The 26,066-nt window shown below is 47.4% G+C and overlaps 1 protein-coding gene across 1 annotated transcript in view; it reads right to left on the reverse strand.

The window, feature by feature from the left end:
- Positions 1-7,484: 7,484 nt before the first annotated feature.
- Positions 7,485-26,066, reverse strand: part of LOC126253669 (wolframin) — a 71,745-nt gene continuing 53,163 nt past the window's right edge. Inside the window, exons 8-9 of the mRNA XM_049955190.1 lie at positions 13,906-14,111; positions 7,485-8,395 (exon numbers count right to left, since the gene is read on the reverse strand). Coding sequence (XP_049811147.1) covers positions 8,044-8,395; positions 13,906-14,111 — 558 coding nt within the window. The 3' untranslated portion in view covers positions 7,485-8,043. The remainder of the gene's footprint in view (positions 8,396-13,905; positions 14,112-26,066) is intronic.

Below are 26,066 nucleotides of genomic sequence, written 5' to 3' on the forward strand. Positions count from 1 at the left end.
GAAAAAGCAATAACAACAGAATTTTCCAAGTGATAAGAATTGAAGTTTCTGTGTCACATTGTCAAAGTGAAGAGCATAAAACCTGATTTGGAAAGGATACAAGCTATAAAAGACTGTCCTGAACCAAAGAACATAAAACAGTTGCAACTGTTTTTATGTTTAGCCAGTCTCTATAGAAGACATATAAAAGGCAAGGCACTATATGGTCCCAGTTTATGAAATTTGCTGAAACAAGAAGCTATTTGGATCTGGGAAAATGGTACAGGTGAAGTATTTAATAATACCAAGCAAGCTCTTTTCCAAGCTAAGTTTTTTAACTTCATTCTACAAATTAGCCACAGATGCATGGGATTAGGGCTTGGGTTCTGAGATGTTCGAGAAAAATAGAATCTGGAAGAGGGTGACCACTGAACTATAGCACTCTTTAGTTGAAGTCTTAATAAATATGAGATGAATTATTCAGATACTGAGAAATAATTGTATATATTGTTTGGAAAAAAATTCCAGACTCTAATATGGGGCTCAAAAATAGTGATATATTATACATGCACTATCAGGCTTTGTCTTTTTTAATGGAAAGTAGACTGTTACACAATAGACTAATGATATGGGTACTGTTTTTATAAGAGTTTAAGTTAGATATTATTTACATCAAAGGTTCTCATAATTTAGTGCCTGCTGCACTTTCTAGGTTACTACTGGGTTGGAATAATAAAAGTAGAACTGCAGGACCTGGAACCATATTTAAGAGCAAATAGCTTCAGATTGTTAATACCAAAAATAAGAGAAAGCGTATGATCTGCTGTGTACTTCCAATCGTAAACAAGGATCATCAATTGGTTGTTGTACAGGGTGTTTGTAAATGAATATCAGGGTTTTAATGCTTTATAATATTTATTATATTAAACTTACAGTTATAAATGATATGTCAAATGAAAGAACAACTCAAACAGTTTTACAAGAACCTCATAAATGTTCAATGTGAGCACCATTTGTCACACAGCACACATCAAGTCTATAGCCGAGTTCTTCCCAAATGTTGATAAGTGTGTCTTCAGTGATTGTAGCAACAGCTGCTTCAGTCCAGTTTCTTAATTCAGGGAGGTCTGCTGGTAGCGGAGGCAGGTACACACGATCCACGATGAAGCCCCAAAGGAAAAAATCACATGGCATTAGGTCGGATGAACGTGGAGGCCATGTAAAGCAAGCCCTGTCATTGGGCCCCTTGTGGCCTATCCAGTGCTTGTGTACAGTGAAGTTCAACCTATCGCATACTTCGCTATGCCAATGAGGTGGCGCACAATATTGCTGGAAAATGAAGTTCTCTGGCTCATCGTCTTCCAATTGAGGGAAGAGCCATTGCCCTAGTGTATCAAGGTAAGAAGTGCCAGTTACTGTAGGTTCACCAAAAAAGAAAGGCTACTACCGCTGTCTAGCGGATTGTGGTGGAAATATTGCATGCTGGGCCAACTGTTTGAGTTGCTCTTTCATTTGACATATCATTTATAACTGTAAGTTTAATGTAATAAATATTATAAAGTGTTAAAACCCCAATATTCATTTATAAACACCCTGTATAATGATGCTTTTATTCTGGAGAGTTGATGGATTACAAAGCAGTAGTAAAAATGCACAGCAACTACAGCCGTTAGTGGTCTTGTATGGTATGTACACAAAGGATATGGGTACACTGAAATATTTAAAGATACTAAGCATATAGTTAAGTTCTGTTTTACACACTCAAGTAGAAAAGTAAGGAAAATTTTACACGCATGTGACCTAGGTATGAGGGTTAAGGATAATGCAACATCCTGAATTTCAAGAGGTAATCCAAAAGTGCAAAAGGTTACCAAAAAGTAACTGGCAAAACATACATTCACAGCAAGAAGATCACAACACCAAAAAGTAATTAATGTAGAGTAATGAAACTTCAAGGATACATTGTTCTAGGTAGAATATTTTACGGATTAACATTGCAAGAGTGCAGGTCAATGTCAGTGCGAGATAAGCCAATGCAAATGTGAAATGCTGGTACATTAACAACCAACGTAACTGCCGCACTGTCGAATGCAAGCATGCAACACGCACGTATTGTGTTGTACAGGTGGCGGACGTAGCTTGAGGAATGGAGTCCCATGCCTGTTGCACTCGGTCAGTCAATACAGAGACAGTTAATGCTGTTTGTGGAGGACACTGGAGTTGTTATCTGACGATGTCCGACATGTACTCGAGTGGAGACAGATCTGGCGATCAATCGGGCCGAGGCAACGTGTTGACACACTGTAGAGCATGTTGTGTTACAACAGTGGTATGTGGGTGGCATTATCCTGTTGTAAAACACCCCTGGAATGCTGTTCACGAAAGGCAGCACAATAGGTCGAACCGCTGGACCGATGTACAGATTTGCGGTCAGGGTGCGTGGGATAACCGTGAGTGTGCTCATACAAAATTGCACTCTAGACCATAGCTCCAGGAGTAGGTTCAGTGTGTCTAGCATGCAGCCAGGTTGGTTGCAAGCCCTCAACTGGCCTAACTAGCACATGGCAATCACTGGCACCAATGCAGAATGAGCTTTCATCAGAAAGCACAACAGACCTTGACCCAGCCTTCCAAAGAGCTCTCACCTGACACCACAGAAGTTGCAGATGGTAGTGATATGGAGTCGGTGGAATGCATGCTACAAGGCATCTGGCTCAGAGCTGTCCTCGAAGTAACCTATTTGTAACAGTTTGTTGTGTCACTGTGGTACCAACTGCTGCTCAAATTTCTGCTACAGATGCAGTAAAATGTGCCAGAGCTATAAGCCAAACACAACGGTCTTCCCTCTCGGTAGTGCTAAGTGACTGTCTGCAGCCCGGTTGTCTTGTGAATGTACATTTACGAGACCACCTCTGCCACAAACAAGTAAAGTGATTACTTTCTTGCCAAGTCTTTCTGTGATACTGCAGAAGGAACACCCAGCTTCTCATAGCCCTATTCTGTGACCTCGTCCAAACTCGGTGAGATAAAGGCACCTTTGTCATCTTAAAGCAGTTCTTGATCAATATCAACTCACCGTATCCAACCTCAAAGATAATTAATGGTCACTACCATTACAACATGTATTTAAAGCAAATCTGATTTGCATTCTCATGGTGGTGATACTACCACCACTCTTGTCTGACTGGTATGAAATTCGAAGAGACATCAACATTCAGCTGTAGAAACACACGTACCAACTTTCATTTATGTTGCACAACTCCTCCTCAGTGTTGTTGTTTCTTTTTTCCTTCTTCTGTCAAAGGGAACCCCACCCATGAAATGGCATGTTGTATACCGGCTGTGACATAAACACTGTTTGGCCTTCTACATTGGTATGACTACTGCCAAGTTACCAACTAGGATGAATGGGCGTAGACAGTGTGTTTATACTGGTAACACATAATATGTTGCAAAGCATGCTCCACAACAGGACAGTCACTACCTTGGTGCCTGTTTCACATTCGTGATCTTTCCCCAGTTGTCAGAATTCCGCAGGTGGAAACTGTCCTTGGTTCCCCCCACCCACCTGGCCTTAATTTATTTTAATTTCTTCGGTCTCAGCACTTCTCCATAACCACTCCTTTCTTCACTCCTGTGTAGTTTTCCCGCACCTCACATCTACCACATATAATACATTTAACTTTTCACTCTTGCATGATATTTCGTCAGTAAACCCTATCTTGCTTATTACCCTACCTTACACCTTTAAACTATCAGCTTTTCAAATCTCATCCAGTGCGGTCCCCTACAGTGTCTTTCCTTCTAAGCCTGCCAAGTTATTTTCATTTGTTCCTCGTCCTTTCTCTGTGTGCTTGGATATAAAAGGTCTCATATTAAGCTGGGCTTAACATCAAGACAAGACTCATTTTGTAGATGCTTTTAATGTGGAGTACAAGTACAATTAACACTATGTTAAACCCAGGAGAAGGGCTCTGTAACTGTTGCCAAAAGATGGTTTATCACCGACAGTTATTTGCAATATGGCGAAGCACCATACCCAGGAAATTTTCATATATTGGACTGTTGCTTCAGAAGCCCACACAATTATAACAAAATGTGTTTTTTATCCTTTTTATTTCAGGACCGATTTGGGGTTTTCCCAATCCATTCCAAGCAAATACTAAAATGACTCCGAACAGCCTTTTCTCTTCCGTTTCTTTATATAACGTTTGAAATGAACAACTTATGCAGACCACTTACTTGTAGTAGTATTTAATTATCATTTATTACTATAACACCACATTCCCTGATCCAGTTAAATTGGTCCTGCAGAGAAGAAAAGGAACCATGACCTTGATCTTTGGATCAAACATTAAGTATACAAAAGAAAAGCTTTAATGTGTGCATGCCTGATAAATACATAGCATTTTTCTGTACATTCTCTCTCTCTTTTCCCCATTAATTTTTTAAGACATGTCTTAAGGCTGTATGCAGATTTTATAAGATCACTTCAGAGAAAAATTTAATATTTGTGAAGCCCTTGGATTTTGTAGATCTCCAGAAGCAGAAGCTGTCTACAGTTTCACATTTTATTTTCAACCAAAATTATTTTCTTTCTGGAAACTACTATAGGGTAAATTTATAAAATATGCTTCTTGACACCTCAGTGAGTAACATTTAAAGAGCAGATAACATGATGTTATCAACAGACAGTCTTACCTAAGTAGGGGAGAGAGGGAGAGAGAGTCAGTTACTGTAAAGATGACAGATTAAGTTGCAGACAGGCACATATTAGCTTTTGGCCACAGCCTTCATCATAAAAAGATAAACACACACACGGCCGCCAACTCCTGCAGCTCGGACCAGAATGCATTGGCATTCATTTACACGAATGGTGTCAATTTAAAAGTATTATAACATTCTGTTACCTAATTGGCCAGTTTCAAGCTTTTAGATCAATAGGTGCTCGACTAGTGTTCTGAACCACTGACACCTGTTATTTCGAGAATGCAAAGTATTCAGCACAGTGCGAAGTGCAGACTGTTCACAGTGAAAACTTTGTGGATTAAAGTTCTAAATTTCTGACCAAGCTCTTATGCCTCTTAATTCGTATCAACACTTATCTTCCAACCTAGTTCGGCTACATCACAGGTAATAAGTCGGCAAAGTGAGAATTTTTAGGGGACCATGCTATACTTTCAGAGTTAGTCTTTCGGAGCAAACCACCTAGCTTTTTTACTGCTCCACATTGACTTCCATATACTACTTTGCTGGTTACGTGTCGTCTTTTTGTTTTTCACATTACTTATTACTACTGACTCGAAACAATGTGTTTCACAAATGTGTGTTGACTCAGTAGCTTTCTCAGTCTTTGTTTTCTGTTACCTTCAATGCACAAATTCATTTCTCATTCCCTGCTTATAAGATGTGCTGAGAAATGGTCACCTCTAGTCTTAACTGGAGAATAGTTCCACTGTTTCCCTACTCTACTTTTTTACTGCAGAAAATGCAACCCCCCTAATTTCAGGCGACATATACACTCCTGGAAATGGAAAAAAGAACACATTGACACCGGTGTGTCAGACCCACCATACTTGCTCCGGACACTGCGAGAGGGCTGTACAAGCAATGATCACACGCACGGCACAGCGGACACACCAGGACCCGCGGTGTTGGCCGTCGAATGGCGCTAGCTGCGCAGCATTTGTGCACCGCCGCCGTCAGTGTCAGCCAGTTTGCCGTGGCATACGGAGCTCCATCGCAGTCTTTAACACTGGTAGCATGCCGCGACAGCGTGGACGTGAACCGTATGTGCAGTTGACGGACTTTGAGCGAGGGCGTATAGTGGGCATGCGGGAGGCCGGGTGGACGTACCACCGAATTGCTCAACACGTGGGGCGTGAGGTCTCCACAGTACATCGATGTTGTTGCCAGTGGTCGGCGGAAGGTGCACGTGCCCGTCGACCTGGGACCGGACCGCAGCGACGCACGGATGCACGCCAAGACCGTAGGATCCTACGCAGTGCCGTAGGGGACCGCACCGCCACTTCCCAGCAAATTAGGGACACTGTTGCTCCTGGGGTATCGGCGAGGACCATTCGCAACCGTCTCCATGAAGCTGGGCTACGGACCCGCACACCATTAGGCCGTCTTCCGCTCACGCCCCAACATCGTGCAGCCCGCCTCCAGTGGTGTCGCGACAGGCGTGAATGGAGGGACGAATGGAGACGTGTCGTCTTCAGCGATGAGAGTCGCTTCTGCCTTGGTGCCAATGATGGTCGTATGCGTGTTTGGTGCCGTGCAGGTGAGCGCCACAATCAGGACTGCATACGACCGAGGCACACAGGGCCAACACCCGGCATCATGGTGTGGGGAGCGATCTCCTACACTGGCCGTACACCACTGGTGATCGTCGAGGGGACACTGAATAGTGCACGGTACATCCAAACCGTCATCGAACCCATCGTTCTACCATTCCTAGACCGGCTAGGGAACTTGCTGTTCCAACAGGACAATGCACGTCCGCATGTATCCCGTGCCACCCAACGTGCTCTAGAAGGTGTAAGTCAACTACCCTGGCCAGCAAGATCTCCGGATCTGTCCCCCATTGAGCATGTTTGGGACTGGATGAAGCGTCATCTCACGCGGTCTGCACGTCCAGCACGAACGCTGGTCCAACTGAGGCGCCAGGTGGAAATGGCATGGCAAGCCGTTCCACAGGACTACATCCAGCATCTCTACGATCGTTTCCATGGGAGAATAGCAGCCTGCATTGCTGCGAAAGGTGGATATACACTGTACTAGTGCCGACATTGTGCATGCTCTGTTGCCTGTGTCTATGTGCCTGTGGTTCTGTCAGTGTGATCATGTGATGTATCTGACCCCAGGAATGTGTCAATAAAGTTTCCCCTTCCTGGGACAATGAATTCACGGTGTTCTTATTTCAATTTCCAGGAGTGTATTTAGGGAGCTGTAACTGTACTGATGAAGTTGTTGCTCGCAATATTGTTTAGCAAAAATATGTATTCTGTCCATTTAACTATCATTTATAATTTTATTTCTGAATAAAAAGGCACAAGTTCACATTATATTGCAGATTAACAAGCTGAGAGTACAGCAAGTTAAATATGCATTTTTAGCCTAAACATAACAAGAAAGCAGAGAAACTGGAATGGTGCCACATTTCTGCTGTAATCTGACTAAAGAAAAATACTGAAAATAATTAACATATTAACAGGCAACCAAACACAGTATATTCTGCGGAAAGTATGGAGATTTGATACCTTGCTGCTTCCCGCTCACCTTATTTCTTATGAGGCTAACCAAACTGGCAGAGAAGACACAATTAGGTTGTAGCAGACATCAAGATCAAAGGCAAGGGCTGGACAGAGGACAAAAGTGGAATTATGATTATCTGTAAATTCATTATGTTATCAAAATATAATTATATATTTTAAAAAGATAATAAAGCCACATGGTTTTTATCTTTTCTTTTATATGTTTATAAAAAATATTGAGTTACATTCAGTATCACAACAATATTAGACACACAAGCTATGACAGTTACATTTGGACAATAAAATAGATCTGCTTTAAGTACAAATGTTGCACTCCAATATGCCATTGCAACTACATTTAAATAACTATTACTTATGAAAACAATATTGTACAGTATTAAATTACATAAACATCACAGTCAAGCTAAGTGTAAATACTTCAGTTCTGGGACACCAGTATCACACAGTGTATTTGTCATATTTCTGCACTTTGGCAGGAGAAACAATTTATGGCCACATTGTGTATGTACATATTTACAACAAAAAATCAAACCAAAAGCTCCGACCCCCTTTTCAAAAAAAATTATTATATAGTAAATCAGTAAGATCACAGAGGTTTTTTTATTCAACAAAAATATTTAGTTAGGAGGATGGATTAGAGAAGGACTTTAGCAATATAATGCAAAACAACTAATTAAAAAAGTCTTTTGTCAGTTGATAAACAATAAATGCAGTCAGTTTAGGAAACTTACTTTCATATGCACCATATCTGAACACAGAAGTTTCAATTGTGCCAAACATATTACTATTTAAAAATCACAAGAGGGTTAAATACAAAGTTAAGAACAAATTTCATTCCTACATAAACATAATCCAAAACATTTTCGAGGCCAATTTTTGTTGAAGTCTTTCTATGTATCTGTAGGTGGCTCATGTGGCAATCAAGGCAGCCTATCTCATTCAAATCCACACGTGGTTTGGTGCCACCAAGTATGCTGTCACCTTCCTCATTAACTAACGTTCCAGAGAACCAAATGTGGTCACGTGGTTTCACGGCAAAAGTAAAATTTCGGAAAAAGTCATCTGCTATAAGAATCACCTCTGCTCCTCTTCCAAACATGCCTGACTTCATATTTACTGTCACCTCAAATTTGTACCTGAAACAAAAATACTTTTTATTTATATGATTTGTAAATCTGAATATTTGTGTGTACAATGATACATTAAAGTCTTGTTGCATATGTTGATTTGTGACTATATGTCAAAATTTAAAAATTTTTGCCACATCATTGCAGAAATGTTCCATGTTTTGGAGGACACCGTTAAACTAATACAACACTTCACAAATTACAAGTTCACTTGTGTGGAAAAAATTTGCAGATCCAAAATAGTTTTGTGGCGAGGGGGTGGAGAAGGGTGGGTGGGGGTGGTGGAGAGGGGGCGTGGGGGGTGGGGTGGAGAAGGGTGGGTGGGGGTGGTGGAGAGGGGGCGTGGGGGGTGGGGTGGAGAAGGGTGGGTGGGGGTGGTGGAGAGGGGGCGTGGGGGGTGGGGTGGAGAGGGAGGGGGGGAGAGGGGGCATGTGGAGAGGGCGGAGAGAGGCGTGTGGGGGGGGAGAGAGGCGTGTGGGGGGGAGAGAGAGGCGTGTGTGGGGGGGGAGAGAGGCGTGTGGGGGGGAGAGAGAGGCGTGTGTGGGGGGGGAGAGAGGTGTGTGTGGGGGGAGAGAGAGGTGTGTGTGGGGGGAGAGAGAGGTGTGTGTGGGGGGAGAGAGAGGTGTGTGTGGGGGGAGAGAGAGGTGTGTGTGGGGGGAGAGAGAGGTGTGGGCGGGGAGAGGTGTATGGGGGGGGAGAGAGAGGTGTGGGCGGGGAGAGGTGTGGGGGGGAGGTGTGGGCGGGGAGAGGTGTGGGGGGGGAGGTGTGGGGGGGGAGGTGTGGGGGGGGAGGTGTGGGGGGGAGGTGTGGGGGGGAGGTGTGGGGGGGAGAGGTGTGGGGGGAGAGGTGTGGGGGGGAGAGGTGTGGGGGGGGAGAGGTGTGGGGGGGAGAGGTGTGGGGGGAGAGGTGTGGGGGGGAGAGGTGTGGGGGGGAGAGGTGTGGGGGGGAGAGGTGTGGGGGGAGAGGTGTGGGGGGAGAGGTGTGGGGGGAGAGGTGTGGGGGGGAGAGGTGTGTGGGGGGGGGAGAGGTGTGTGTGTGGGGGGGGGAGAGGTGTGGGTGGGAGAGGTGTGGGTGGGAGAGGTGTGGGGGGGGAGAGGTGTGGGGGGGGAGAGGTATGGGGGGGGAGAGAGGTGTGGGGGGGAGAGAGGTGTGGGGGGGAGAGAGGTGTGGGGGGGAGAGGTGTGGGGGGAGAGGTGTGAGGGGGGAGAGGTGTGAGGGGGGAGAGGTGTGAGGGGGAGAGGTGTGAGGGGGGAGAGGTGTGGGGGGGGGAGGTGTGGGGGGGGGGAGAGGTGTGGGGGGGAGAGGTGTGGGGGGGAGAGGTGTGTGGGGGAGAGGTGTGGGGGGGAGAGGTGTGGGGGGGAGAGGTGTGGGGGGGAGAGGTGTGGGGGGGAGAGGTGTGGGGCGGAGAGGTGTGGGGGGGAGAGGTGTGGGGGGGAGAGGTGTGGGGGGGGAGAGGTGTGGGGGGGGAGAGGTGTGGGGGGGGAGAGGTGTGGGGGGGGAGAGGTGTGGGGGGGGAGAGGTGTGGGGGGGGGAGAGGTGTGGGGGGGGAGAGGTGTGGGGGGGGGAGAGGTGTGGGGGGAGAGGTGTGGGGGGGAGAGGTGTGGGGGGGGAGAGGTGTGGGGGGGAGAGGTGTGGGGGGGGAGAGGTGTGGGGGGGAGAGGTGGGGGGGGGAGAGGTGTGGGGGGGAGAGGTGTGGGGGGAGGGGGGAGAGGTGTGGGGGGAGGGGGGAGAGGTGTGGGGGGAGGGGGGAGGGGGGAGAGGTGTGGGGGGAGGGGGGAGAGGTGTGGGGGGAGGGGGGAGAGGTGGGGGAGAGGGCGGGAGTTTTAAAGCATTTAAAAAGCAATGGAAACTATGAGTGATCTACTATAGAAAAACAATCTTCTAGTAACTCTGGCACAGATTTCTGTGAGATTTTCCACTCAACTTGTTAATATTTTAAATATTCTTTGACTTCTGCAGAGGGATAAACAGCTAAAGCTACATATCATTTACTGAATCTTCATACCGCACAGTTGGTGGGCAAGGGAGGGAGAGTGGGGGGAGGGAGATGGGGGGAGGGGAGCGAGATAGGGGGGAGGGGAGAGAGATAGGGGGGAGGGGAGAGAGATAGGGGGGAGGGGAGCGAGATAGCGGGGGAGGGGAGCGAGATAGCGGGGGAGGCGAGCGAGATAGCGGGGGAGGCGAGCGAGGTGGGGGGGAGGCGAGCGAGGTGGGGGGGAGGGGAGCGAGGTGGGGGGGAGGGGAGCGAGGTGGGGGGGAGGGGAGCGAGGTGGGGGGGAGGGGAGCGAGGTGGGGGGGAGGGGAGCGAGGTGGGGGGGAGGGGAGCGAGGTGGGGGGGAGGGGAGCGAGGTGGGGGGGAGGGGAGCGAGGTGGGGGGGAGGGGAGCGAGGTGGGGGGGAGGGGAGCGAGGTGGGGGGGAGGGGAGCGAGGTGGGGGGGAGGGGAGCGAGGTGGGGGGGAGGGGAGCGAGGTGGGGGGGAGGGGAGCGAGGTGGGGGGGAGGGGAGCGAGGTGGGGGGGGGAGGGGAGCGAGGTGGGGGGGGAGGGGAGAGAGGTGGGGGGGGAGGGGAGAGAGGTGGGGGGGGGGGGAGGGGAGCGAGGTGGGGGGGGGAGGGGAGCGAGGTGGGGGGGAGGGGAGCGAGATGGGGGGGAGGGGAGCGAGATGGGGGGGAGGGGAGCGAGATGGGGGGAGGGGAGCGAGATGGGGGGGAGGGGAGCGAGATGGAGGGAGGGGAGCGAGATGGGGGGGAGGGGAGCGAGATGGGGGGGAGGGGAGCGAGATGGAGGGAGGGGAGCGAGATGGGGGGGAGGGGAGCGAGATGGGGGGGAGGGGAGCGAGATGGGGGGGAGGGGAGCGAGATGGGGGGGAGGGGAGCGAGATGGGGGGGAGGGGAGCGAGATGGGGGGGAGGGGAGCGAGATGGGGGGGGAGGTGAGCGAGATGGGGGGGAGGTGAGCGAGATGGGGGGGAGGTGAGCGAGATGGGGGGGGAGGTGAGCGAGATGGGGGGGGAGGTGAGCGAGATGGGGGGGGAGGTGAGCGAGATGGGGGGGGAGGTGAGCGAGATGGGGGGGGAGGTGAGCGAGATGGGGGGGGGAGGTGAGCGAGATGGGGGGGGGTGAGCGAGATGGGGGGGGGGAGGTGAGCGAGATGGGGGGAGGTGAGCGAGATGGGGGGAGGTGAGCGAGACGGGGGGGAGGGGAGCGAGACGGGGGGAGGGGAGCGAGACGGGGGGAGGGGAGCGAGACGGGGGGAGGGGAGCGAGACAGGGGGAGGGGAGCGAGACAGGGGGAGGGGCGCGAGACAGGGGGAGGGGAGCGAGACAGGGGGAGGGGAGCGAGACAGGGGGAGGGGAGCGAGACAGGGGGAGGGGAGCGAGACAGGGGGAGGGGAGCGAGACAGGGGGAGGGGAGCGAGACAGGGGGAGGGGAGCGAGACAGGGGGAGGGGAGCGAGACAGGGGGAGGGGAGCGAGACAGGGGGAGGGGAGCGAGACAGGGGGAGGGGAGCGAGACAGGGGGAGGGGAGCGAGACAGGGGGAGGGGAGCGAGACAGGGGGAGGGGAGCGAGACAGGGGGAGGGGAGCGAGACAGGGGGAGGGGAGCGAGACAGGGGGAGGGGAGCGAGACAGGGGGAGGGGAGCGAGACAGGGGGAGGGGAGCGAGACAGGGGGAGGGGAGCGAGACAGGGGGAGGGGAGCGAGACAGGGGGAGGGGAGCGAGACAGGGGGAGGGGAGCGAGACAGGGGGAGGGGAGCGAGACAGGGGGAGGGGAGCGAGACAGGGGGAGGGGAGCGAGACAGGGGGAGGGGAGCGAGACAGGGGGAGGGGAGCGAGACAGGGGGAGGGGAGCGAGACAGGGGGAGGGGAGCGAGACAGGGGGAGGGGAGGGAGAGTGGGGGGAGTGTTTTGAGGATGAATAATATTTAGTTTTTAATATGGTACAAAAAAGCATAAAAGCGAAATACACATGTGAGTTTCACCCTAGGGGAAAAAACCACAGAAATCAGCTTGACAAGTAAAATTAACTGTAAGTATACAGGATTGAATAAGGGTGTGACTTGGATAGTAAGTATCACCACTTCAGCATTAACACTGTATTTTGTTTGTGAATGAGTATTCGTAGAATGTCTGGCTGAATAAACTGCTGCAAAATGGAACAAAGTTTTAACTATTCTACTTCACAAGAACTGGGACGAAAACTATAGGTTTATTAGTCACATCTCCTCAATAATGCTTTTGACAAATAATATACAGGTTTTCAAAATGGAGATCGCAAAGATTAGCTCAAGGAACAGACATGAGAGGAACACTTAAGAATAACAATGGAACAAATGGTGGTGGTGGTGGTTGTTGCAGGGTGGGGGGACGACAGGACATGGAGCCAGGTGAAAGGATTTCAGAGACCAGGAAGTTCCTGCTGGATTCTAGGAGATAAGGAAAGCTCGAGATGAAGATTTAATAGCAAGTGGGTAAATCACATTAGAAACACCCACAGGGGAAGGGATGTGTACTGATAAAGTCTGTGACACATGGAAACATCTATAGGAAGCCTTTATCCAGCAGTGTGTGTCAAATGGTTAATTGTGTGTGTGAGGAATATCAACAATGTTGGAAAAGATAGATTCCTACTTCCCATGAAGATGACACGTTAAGTTGAGGATAGGCACAATTAAAAACACACTTACACATAAGCTTTCGGCCACAGCCTTCATCAGAAAAAGTGAAACACACACCATTCGTTCACACAAGCAAGCGCACCTCACACACACATGACCACCAACTCCGGCATATTGGGCCAAAACTTACTGATTTGTAGCTATCTCAGTTGCATATCTACCTACTGCATTTTCTGCCCTCTCTTGTGTGAAAGTCTGCTGACACTTGATAATGCACTTCTAACAACTAACATAGTTTTTGCTACCCACATATTTCAGCTTTCTTGAACTCACTCTGGTTTATCTATCTTACTCACTTGTTTGTAGTTTTGTATATTCTCTGTTTCTAACCTGATGCCCAATTTTTAATTCCACCACCATTGCCCATGATCTTATTTATTACCACCAAACACAGTACCCAGAAGTTTATGTCCTGGCAAGATGACAGTACTTGAGTTTCTTTATTTCAGGTCATTCAGTGTGATCTATTCAAAATTTTCCATTTCTCCAAGATGCTCCCTCCTCCTCCTCCCTCTCCCCCCCCCCCCTCCCAGACGTATTAAAATATTTTAATTTAATTTTATCCATATTTTGCAGCTTAAAACGTGACTGTATTCAAAACATTGGAGGTGTGAATTAAACAACGCCTTCAGTCACAACTTTTTCATGTTTTATTAACTACACGATGCATTTTGGACCCACAGAGCATTGTTTAATTGACACCTCCAATGTTTTAAATATTTTAATTTTCAGATGAATATAAAATGTTACCAATTTTCAGATTGTCTCTTAAATAATGTCAACATAAAACGAAATATCACTACTAAAATTCTGCAAGTAGATGGAAGGGCACAAAAATCTCCTACCTGTTGAAAGATTCAAGATGGCATTTGGACTGACTCCGCTGTATTCCTCTCACTATCTTACAGATTTGTGCCTCATTTTCCTTCTTTACTGAATTACAATCCAACTCACTGGGTTCTCCATACCAACAAGAAATTATGTCCCGGACACTTCTTGGCAACTTTGATGTAATATCACGCAAAGTGTTGGAGACTTCAGTTACTTTAACCTGGGGGGAAAAAAAATGTAATTGAAACATTCATAATGGTACACTTGGTTAAGTGTAGCAAAATGGAATAACTCCAATGCTATACGTTTACTCCTTAGATAACTAATTTTCCCTGATCTCCATTATGCTGTTATTAACTATACCATAATTACTTTAAAATCTTACAAAGGCGATATTCCATTAAAATTAGGGAAATTCAAGCCTGTGAAATTTAAATGACCTTTGTTACATCCCCACTGAAGTATACATGGCAGTAACAAAACTGTGCATCTAAGTTCATAAATTTTTCACTTATTTAACACATAGTTAAACCAAATTACTACTTGGTTCAGAGTGATTCCATCACCACCAGTTTTGACATTTTTCTCATTATAAATTAAAATGTGTGTACAAATTTTACTAGTTATTTCCAGAACCACCAGACAACAATTCCGGCAGTCCATATCTGGCTACCACTGGTTAACATATAATAGTCAATACTGGTCAAAATGTATAATTAATTTATGCAGTAACTAGTTTTCTTTGTTCACCTTCATGAAGTTAAGTATGCCTATTAACTACCTCAGCCAGCTGCATTTGATATTTGTGTTGTTATCAGCTCCGTGTTCAATATTTTTGTGACTCACTCTGAAAACTATTTAATACTTGACAATCTTCTTTTAAATTATGATTTGTGGAGATTAATGTTTTGTAGAGACACAGGATCTGCGATCATTATGGGAGCAGACTGAAGGCTTTCACAACCGGATGACGTAGCTTCTCATAAACATTTTGGGGTGTGAGGTCGTGGTCCAAGGAACTCTTCTGCTCCTGACGTTTTATGCAGGACTGCGCTGGGCGTCCTCAGAGGTGCTCTCCGACTGGTCATTTTTTTTTTGGGGCGCAAAACTGCTATGGTCATTAGCGCCCGGTCTGTGACTTAGGAAACGGTAAAAAACGAAAATGGAAACCAACAGCAGTGGGAACGAAACTCAAAAAATTGGAGAAACTAAAAGCAGAAGGAAAGATTAAAAATCCACTACAGAAAGGGGTTGGTTGTCCCCAAAAAGAGCTTCAAATGACTGACATCTCACTGGCACTAATAAACTCGAGAACGCGATCGGCCGAGTGCGTGTCATCTGCTAAAATGGACGATATATCAGGCGACAGCTGTAGACGGGCGCGTAACGGAGTAAAATAGGGGCACTCAATTAAAAGGTGTCTTACCGTCCACAGCTGAGAGCAGTGGGGACAGAGTGGGGGAGGATCGCCACTTAAAAGATGTCGATGGCTAAAAAGACAGTGCCCTATCTGGAGTATAGTTAAAATTACCTCCTCCCGACGACGCGTTCGGGAGGAAGAGGTTCAAGCACAGGGAAGACCTTTCACGTCCCGCAATTTATTATGGGGAAGTGTCGACCAATGTGCGTGCCATACAAGAACAACACCACGACATAAAACATTCCGTAGATCAGCGAAGGGAATCGATCGAATAGCTGGCCGAAGAAGAGAGACTGCAGCCTTGGCCGCTATATCGGCCGCCTCATTTCCACAGATACCAATGTGTCCTGGGAGCCGGAGGAACGCCACCGAGACGCCCCCCTAGTGGAGCAAGCGCAGGCAGTCCTGAATCCGGTGGACCAGAGGGTGGACAGGGTAGAGAGCTTGGAGACTGAGGAGAGAGCTGAGAGAATCTGAACAGATAACATACTGTATTCGCTGATGGCGGCGGATGTATTGGACAGCCTGGAGAACAGCGTAAAGCTCCACAGTATAAACCGAACACTGGTCGGGAAGCCGAAATCGATTTGGGGTGTCGCCAACAATATAGGCACTCCCTACACCTAACGATGTTTTCGAGGCATCATCAGTGTAAATAAATGTGGCTTCCTTCATTTGTGCACAGGGAGCAGCAAATGTCTGACGATAAACAAGTGAAGGGGTACCATCCTTGGGAAATTGACAAAGGTCACGGAGCAGGCAGATCCTAGGACTGAGCTAAGGCGGTGCTGTACCCCAAGTTGTCAAGAAGGTTGAAGGAAAGAGAACGATGTAGTTGACGGAAGCGGACTCTCGGTGGTAGTAGGGAGGAAGGGAGGCCTGCATACCCTACATCCAAGGAGGCGTCGAAAAAAATGTCATGGGCTGGATTAGCAGGCATGGAAGACAGATGGCTAGCATAACGACTCAGAAGGACTGCTCGCCGATTGGACAGCGGAGGTTCAGCAGTCTCAGCATAAAGGCTTTCCACAGGGCTGGTGTAAAAAGCTCCAGACACTAAACGTAGTCCACGGTGGTGGATAGAGTCGAGACGCTGAAGAATAGACGGCCGAGCAGAGGAGTAAACTATACTTCCATAGTCCAATTTCGAGCGCACTAAGGCGCGATAGAGGCGGAGAAGGACCACTCGGTCCGCTCCCCAGGAGGTACCATTCAGGACACGGAGGGTGTTGAGGGATCGCAGACAGCGAGCCGAAAGATAGGAAACATGGGAGGACCAGCACCGTTTTCTGTCAAACATAAGACCCAAGAATTTAGCGATGTCCGAAAACGGAAGGTTGACAGGTCCTAGATGTAAGGAGGGTGGAAGAAACTCCTTACGACGCCAAAAATTAACACAAACGGTCTTACTGGGAGAAAAGCAGAAGCCGTTTTGATGCTCCAAGAGTGGAGGCGATCGAGAAATCCTTGAAGACATCGTTCAAGAAGGCTGGTCCGTTGAGAGCTGTAGTAGATCGCAAAATCGTCCACAAAGAGGGAGCCTGAGACATCGGGAAGGAGACAGTCCATAATTGGATTTATGGCAATGGCAAACAGTACAACACTCAGTACGGAGCCCTGGGGTACCCCGTTTTCTTCGGAGAAAGTACGGGAGAGAGTAGTGTTCACCTGCACTCTAAATGTGCGCTCTGCAATAAATTTGTGAAGAAAAAGGGGCAGCCGACCTCGAAAGCCCCAAGAGAACAGTGTGCAGAGGATGCCTGTCCTCCAACAGGTATCGTATGCTCTCTCCAGATCAAAAAATATTGCTACTGTTTGGCGTTTCTGGAGAAAATTGTTCACGATATAAATGGAGAGAGCAACAAGATGGTCAACTGCAGAACGATGCTTTCGGAAACCACATTGGGCAGGTGTTAAAAGACTGCGGGACTCCAGACACCAAGCTAAACGGCAATTCACCATACGCTCCAAAACCTTACATACACTACTCGTGAGAGAAATGGGGCGATATCTAGAGGGGAGATGTTTGTCCTTTCCAGGTTTCGGAACAGGAACGACGATAGCTTCCCGCCATCGACTGGGAAAAGTACTGTCGGTCCAAATTCGATTATAAAGGCGAAGGAGGTAACGCAGACTGTGTGTTGATAAATGCAGCAACATTTGGATGTGGATACCATCCGATCCTGGGGCGGAGGAGCGAGAAGAAGAGAGTGCATGTTGGAGTTCCCGCATGGAGAAAACAGTATTGTAGCTTTCGCGATTTTGAGAGGAGAAGGCAAGAGGTTGTACTTCCATTGCACGTTTCTTCGGGAGAAACGCTGGCGGGTAATTTGAAGAGCTCAAAATCTCAGCAAAGTGTTGACCCAATGAGTTAGGAATTGCGATGGGGTCCACTAACGTATTATGCGCAACAGTGAGCCCAGAGACCGGGGAGAAACTAGGCGCGCCAGATAACCGTCGAATCTGACTCCAAACTTCCGAGGAGGGAGTGAAGGTGTTAAATGAGCTAGTAAAGAATTTCCAGCTTGCCTTCTTGCTATCGCGGATGACGCGTCGGCATCGCGCACGGAACTGCTTATAGCGGATACAGTTGGCCAAAGTAGGATGGTGTCTGAAAACGCAAAGAGCACGTCGCCGCTCACGTATTGCGTCACGGCATGCCTCGTTCCACCAAGGAACTGGGGGGCACCGGGGCAATTCGGAGGTGCGTGGTACTGAAAGTTCCGTAGCTGTAAGAATAACGTCTGTAATATGTGTGACCTCATCGTCGACGCTAGGAAAGTGACAGTCATCGAATGTCGCTAGAGACGAAAAAAGTGTCCAATCGGCTTGGGCAAACTTCCAGCGTCGCGGGCGCATATAGGGCAGTTGAGGCTGCAGTCTAAGGACACATGGAAAGTGGTCACTCGAGTGTGTATCATCAAGGGCGAACCATTTGAAGCGCCGAGCTAGCGGAACAGTACCGACCGAAAGGTCCAAATGAGAGAAATTTGTCGTGGAGGCAGACAAAAATGTAGGGTCCCCAGTGTTGAGGCAAACTAGATCTGCTTGGTGGAAGACGTCTAGCAATAGTGAGCCACGTGGACAAGGATGTGGAGATCCCAAAAGCGGGTGGTGGGCATTGAAGTCCCTAACCAGGAAATAGGGGGTGGAAGCTGACCAAGAAAATGAAGGAGATCAGCTCGTGCCATTGGTGTGGACGATGGAATGTATACAGTACAAAGCGAGAACGTGTATCCGGAAAGGGAAAGACGGACGGCGACAGCTTGGAAGGAAGTGTTTAAATGGATTGGGTGATAATGGAGAGTTTCATGAGTCCTCCATGTGCAGGAGTGCCTTCAACAGAGGGGAGATCAAATCGGACGGACTGAAAATGGGGGAGAACAAAGCGGTCATGGGGATGCAGCTTTGTTTCCTGAAGACAGAAGATGACCGGCGAGTAGGATCGTAAGAGGATCGACAATTCATCCCGATTGGCTCAAATGCTGTGGATATTCCAGTGGATAATGGACATAGGGTGAACAGAAAATGGAGGAATGTGACCAAGGTTGCCGTCAACTTAACGACTGCTCAGAGCTTGCAACCGACAGCATGGAATGGCATTCAGCCGAAGGCAGAAGATCCTGATCCATAGGTTGTTCAGGAGCAGCTCCTGCCACCAGCGATCGGCCGGTTGATCGGCCGCCAGCAGTGCGCCTCGGCGACACAGAAGACGGCCTAGGGCGATTACCACCAGGTGGTGCTGTAAATGAGACACGCCTTGGCGGAGAAGGAGAGGAACTGGGATTCTTATTAGCCTTCTTGGAAACATGATGTTTAGATGAAGGAGGAACCAATGGTTGTGAAGTTGGGGTACGTAAAAAATCTTCACGAGTATGCTCTTTTTTCGAAGTCTTGGTGTCTGACTTTTGGGCTCGAGATATAGCAGAACCCGATGAAGGGTGAGCCATAGAGTGAGCAGGCGAAAGTGGGGAGGTTGAACGGGCGATCTTTGCGCTGGCCGATCTGACGACCGTGGCACTAAAGGTGAGATCACAAGTCTGCGTGGCCGCCTCCTTTGTTGGCCGAGGAGAGGCAAGGACAGTGCTGTATTTTCCTGTCCGAGGCACGGTGGGCTTTCAACTGGCAAATAATTTTCGAGCAGCAAAGGTCGACACCTTTTCCTTCACTCTGATTTCCTGAATGAGCTTTTCATCTTTAAAAATGGGGCTATCTCGAGAGGAAGCAGCGTGGTCACCCATACAGTTGATGCAACGAGGGGATGGAGGTGGACAAGCACCCTCATGGGCATCCTTGCCACACGTAACACATTTGGCCGGATTGGAAGAGGACTGGCTGGTGTGACTGAACCGCTGACACCAATAGCAACGCATAGGGTTTGGGATGTAAGGGCGAACGGAAATTATCTCATAGCCTGCTTTGATTTTCGATGGGAGTTGAACTTTGTCAAATGTCAAGAAGACAGTACGGGTTGGAATAATGTTCATGTCAACCCTTTTCATGACTATGAACAGCCGTTACGCCCTGGTCAGACAGGTAGTGTTGAATTTCCTCGTCGGACAATCCGTCGAGGGAGCGTGTATAAATGACCCCACGTGATGAATTTAAAGTGCAGTGCGGTTCCACCCACACAGGGAAGGTGTGTAGCAGTGAAGAACGCAGCAATTTTTGTGCCTGGAGGGCACTGACTGTTTCTAACAACAAGGTGCCATTTCGTAATCTGGAACAAGACTTTACAGGACCTGCAATTGCATCGAAACCTTTCTGAATAATGAAAGGGTTGACCGTGGAGAAGTCGTGACCTTCGTCAGACCGAGAAACAACAAGGAACTGTGGCAACGATGGAAGGACTGTCTGTGGCTGAGACTCATTGAACTTACGCTTGTGAGCAGACATAGTGGAAGGTGAGGAAACCATTGCGAAAGTATCCCCCATGATTACCGGCGTCTCGGATGGCGCGCTCCTCCCTTGTGGGGGCCCTCTCTGAGGGCACTTCCACCTTAGGTGATTGTTCGCACCTCAGGTCACACCTCCCGAGAAACGGACAGAGGGACCAATCAGCACTTTCGAAAGGTATCAGCTCGGGTAATCACCCCTCCTTGAGCCTGGCCGTTACCAGGGGGTACGTACGTGTCCTACCTGTCTACCCGGGGCGGGGAATTACGCGTTACCCCGTCACCGGCTATGCATGGAAACACGTGGGTTGGCCTTAAGACACGCACAGGGAGGAAAAAAGAGAAAGGGAAAAAACAAAGGGAAAGGAAGGAAGAGAGGTCTCAAACACCGCAGCGGAGAAAAGGGCAAAGAGAAGAGGTAAGGAAAAGAGAAGGACAAAGGAAGAACGAAGACTTGCAAGCGGAGAAAGCAAAGAATTTGTTACAGTTTCGAGCGTCCGCCTCCGGACATAGGCACAAAACATACTCCCAGAGGGGGAGAAAGGGAAGGAAAGAGGCGGAGGTGAGGGGGGGGGGGGGGGGGCGAAGATGGGGAATGGGGAAGGATGCGGAAAGGGAAGGTATGCAGCCCGAAAAGGAAGGAAGGCCACATTAGCTCGGGGTCCCGTGCTCGCTACGCACGTATCCACAAAAGAGTTGTGGACCCCCTGGGGGGTCCGACTGGTCAGTCAGCAAGACTCAGTGAAGGAGCATCTCCGAGGATGTCCAGCGCAGTCCTGGACAAAACGTCATGAACAGAAGAGTTTCTTGATCCATGACCTCACATCCTGAAAGGTTTACCAGCAGTTATGCATTATGGCCACTGTTAAAGTCTATTAAGTGTAGTTCCTACCCTGTGTTGAGTAAACATGCTATATATGAAGTTAATAGAATAAGCTGATAATCATCATGTATTCAGGAAATAAGAAATATGAAAAGATTTCAAATTTATCTTAACAGTGTTGTCTCTTACGTCGAACAATCAGATTACAAATTCAACCTGTTTTGGAGAAGGCGATGTTAAGATTTTAACACTAGTGAGGAACTGTTGGCATCAACCAGGTTAGTCAACTTACAATGGCTTGTAAGTTCTGAAAGTGTTCTTCCAAATTTACATCTATATCTGTACTCCACAAGCTATTTCATCATTTATTACAGAGTAGAATATATGTTGTTGTGATATTACTTACCTGCCTTCTCATTAGCGAAAGGTCACATCCACGCCTTTATATCTGCCCTAATTTCTTATTTTATCATTAAAATCTTTCCACAGTACAAATGTATGGGGAGTTAGAATGTTCCTGGACAACAGTCTAAATTTTCTAACAGCAACCTTAACTTTTTGTAATACACCTTAGTTGTATGTATCCAACTAGAGAGTAGAGTGCATCATTGTATGGCTGCAACCACATAAACTTATCACAAATTACACAGCTCTTCAGTGAACTTTCTTACTTTCTACAGACAACTTACCTGATATAGATCCCAGATGTCAAACAGCAGTACACAAGACAGTCTTTCATGCTACTTTCTTTGTAGATGTGCCGCCCCCCACCCTCCCCCACCCCGCAATATCTCAAAGAATTACAACAATATGGCTTTCTCATTAAAATACTTTGGGAGTCATTCTATTTTAAACACCTCTGATTATTCTGATGTTATATACAAAGAATGACATGTTGGTCTTTATCTACAAATGTGCAAAGTTCAAGTATGCTTATGTTTATAGAGAACCACCAATTAATGAACAAAATACTCCACAAATCATCTTTAACATCGCAACAGTTGTTTTATAACACATCTATTTGTGCCTGTGTCCACATAGTCATATGACAGTTCACGTAACATTTCTCTTTTACTTCATATTCTTGTGGAAACAAGAAATTTATAGCTTCAAAATTTAATTTCCTATGTATTTTTAAGGCTATACAACTGATTCAATGGAATACCAGAAAAATAAATTATGCAGTTGTTTTATTAGGAGGACAATTTGAAAATTTTCACGAGGCCAGCAAAAGCTGTGATTGCATCCACTGTGTAATTCAAGATTTCCTCCAACAGAGAAAGCTGAAAATCTAAAAATTCATATTCTTTATCCATATTACATTCGTTCTTTGCCCTATAAAATATTGAAATGCGATTTATATGGTGTTATGGAGATGGACACGCAAGGAGTAGCAACATTTGCATAGTTCCTAAAACTGATCAAGTCAGTTTGCATACTGTGCATAAAAGCTTATTTAACTTACTTCTGTAAGTCTCCACTCAATGTTACATCACCTTCTGATGATTTATCCCCATCTCAGCATTCTTACTGAAGTGATCCAGTTCTCTGCCAATTAAGCAGGAATACTGACAAAGGCCTGACCACAAATTTTAATTTTTCAACATGTTTGGTCTTACCTGGATTATTTTGCACTACGAATATTCATAAGTGTGATTAAGATTAGCAGACTTTATGACAGTAATAAATATACTATGAAGATGGTATCTGTTCGCGAAAGAACAGAAACCATTGACGACAGTGCAGCTCCTCTAGAAAAAAATGATAATTAAATTGAAACCCTTAGCTGTCAACAGGTGTTGCTGATATACAGTACATCAATGGGGACAGCTGAAAATGTGTGCCATGTGAGCAGGAGATCCTGGGTTCGAGTCCCAGTCGGGGCACACATTTTCGGCTGTCCCCATCGATGTATATCAACAACACCTGTCAGTAGCTAAGGGTTTCGATTTAATTATAATTTAATAAATAAACTGCTTTCTTTGAGTTATAATTATATTTCCTATACCTGTTTCTATGAACAGCATAGTGAACACATGATCGTTTCCAAGACAGACACAAAGCCAACACCCACCACAGTAGTACAAGTTTCTATGCCACCTAGGTCCACAGATGAAGAGATTGAAGAAATGTATGATGAGATAAAAGAAATAATTCAGGTGTTAAGGAAGACGAAAATTTAATTGTGATGGGGCACTGGACATACACTCCTGGAAATGGAAAAAAGAACACATTGACACCGGTGTGTCAGACCCACCATAATTGCTCCGGACACTGCGAGAGGGCTGTACAAGCAATGATCACACGCACGGCACAGCGGACACACCAGGAACCGCGGTGTTGGCCGTCGAATGGCGCTAGCTTCGCAGCATTTGTGCACCGCCGCTGTCAGTGTCAGCCAGTTTGCCGTGGCATACGGAGCTCCATCGCAGTCTTTAACACTGGTAGCATGCCGCGACAGCGTGGACGTGAACCGTATGTGCAGTTGACGGACTTTGAGCGAGGGCGTATAGTGGGCATGCGGGAGGCCGGGTGGACGTACCGCCGAATTGCTCAACACGTGGGGCGTGAGGTCTCCACAGTACATCGATGTTGTCGCCAGTGGTCGGCAGAAGGTGCACGTGCCCGTCGACCTGGGACCGGACCGCAGCGACGCACGGATGCACGCCAAGACCGTAGGATCCAACGCAGTGCCGTAGGGGACCGCACCGCCACTTCCCAGCAAATTAGGGACACTGTTGCTCCTGGGGTATCGGCAAGGACCATTCGCAACCGTCTCCATGAAGCTGGGCTACGGTCCCGCACACCGTTAGGCCGACTTCCGCTCACGCCCCAACATCGTGCAGCCTGCCTCCAGTGGTGTCGCGACAGGCGTGAATGGAGGGACGAATGGAGACGTGTCGTCTTCAGCGATGAGAGTCGCTTCTGCCTTGGTGCCAATGATGGTCGTATGCGTGTTTGGCGCCGTGCAGGTGAGCGCCACAATCAGGACTGCATACGACCGAGGCACACAGGGCCAACACCCGGCATCACGGTGTGGGGAGCGATCTCCTACACTGGCCGTACACCACTGGTGATCGTCGAGGGGACACTGAATAGTGTACGGTACATCCAAACCGTCATCGAACCCATCGTTCTACCATTCCTAGACCGGCAAGGGAACTTGCTGTTCCAACAGGACAATGCACGTCCGCATGTATCCCGTGCCACCCAACGTGCTCTAGAAGGTGTAAGTCAACTACCCTGGCCAGCAAGATCTCCGGATCTGTCCCCCATTGAGCATGTTTGGGACTGGATGAAGCGTCGTCTCACGCGGTCTGCACGTCCAGCACGAACGCTGGTCCAACTGAGGCGCCAGGTGGAAATGGCATGGCAAGCCGTTCCACAGGACTACATCCAGCATCTCTACGATCGTCTCCATGGGAGAATAGCAGCCTGCATTGCTGCGAAAGGTGGATATACACTGTACTAGTGCCGACATTGTGCATGCTCTGTTGCCTGTGTCTATGTGCCTGTGGTTCTGTCAGTGTGATCATGTGATGTATCTGACCCCAGGAATGTGTCAATAAAGTTTCCCCTTCCTGGGACAATGAATTCACGGTGTTCTTATTTCAATTTCCAGGAGTGTAGATAGCAGGAATTGGAACAGAAGGAAAAATAGTAGATGAATACGGATTGGGGGAAAGAAATGAAAGAATTTTGCACAGAACATAATTTAATTATCACGAACACTTACTTTAAGAGTCATGAAAGAAAGCTGTAAATGAGGAAGAGACCTGGATACACAGGAAGGTTTCAGATTGATTATATAATGGTATGACAAATTTTGGGACCAGAATTTAAACAATAAGGTATTTCCAGTGGCAAATGTTGATTCTGACTACAATTTACTGATTATGGACTGTAGATTAAAACTGGAAAATTGCAAAAAACATAGGAAATTAAGGAGATGGGAACTGAAGAAGTTGACAGTATACATGGAGTATATAAAGGGGCTATCCAAGGGAATATTACAGAAAGGGAAGACGACTTAAAATGAAGATGTTGTTGCTGTTGTGGTCTTCAGTCCTGAGACTGGTTTGATGCAGCTCTCCATGCTACTCTATCCTGTGCAAGCTTCTTCATCTCCCAGTACCTACTGCAACCTACATCCTTCTGAATCTGCTTAGTGTATTCATCTCTTGGTCTCCCTCTACGATTTTTACCCTCCACGCTGCCCTCCAATGCTAAATTTGTGATCCCTTGATGCCTCAAAACATGTCCTACCAACCGATCCATTCTTCTAGTCAAGTAGTGCCACAAACTTCTCTTCTCCCCAATCCTATTCAGTACCTCCTCATTAGTTACATGATCTACCCACCTTATCTTCAGCATTCTTCTGTAGCACCACATTTCGAAAGCTTCTATTCTCTTCTTGTCCAAACTAGTTATCGTCCATGTTTCACTTCCATACATGGATACACTCCATACAAATACTTTCAGAAACGACTTCCTGACACTTAAATCTATACTCGATGTTAACAAATGTCTCTTCTTGAGAAACGCTTTCCTTGCCATTGCCAGTCTACATTTTATATCCTCTCTACTTCGACCATCAGCAGTTATTTTGCTCCCCCAATAGCAAAACTCCTTTACTACTTTAAGTGTCTCATTTCCTAATGTAATTCCCTCAGCATCACCCGACTTAATTCGACTACATTCCATTATCCTCGTTTTGCTTTTGTTGATGTTCATCTTATATCCTCCTTTCAAGACACTGTCCATTCCGTTCAACTGCTCTTCCAAGTCCTTTGCTGTCTCTGACAGAATTACAATGTCATCGGCGAACCTCAAAGTTTTTACTTCTTCTCCATGAATTTTAATACCTACTCCAAATTTTTCTTTTGTTTCGTTTACTGCTTGCTCAATATACAGATTCAATAACATCGGGGAGAGGCTACAACCCTGTCTCACTCCCTTCCAAACCACTGCTTCCCTTTCATGCCCATCGACTCTTATAACTGCCATCTCATTTCTGTACAAATTGTAAATAGCCTT

The sequence above is a fragment of the Schistocerca nitens genome, chromosome 4, assembly GCF_023898315.1.
Source record: "Schistocerca nitens isolate TAMUIC-IGC-003100 chromosome 4, iqSchNite1.1, whole genome shotgun sequence".
Lineage (NCBI taxonomy): Eukaryota > Metazoa > Arthropoda > Insecta > Orthoptera > Acrididae > Schistocerca > Schistocerca nitens.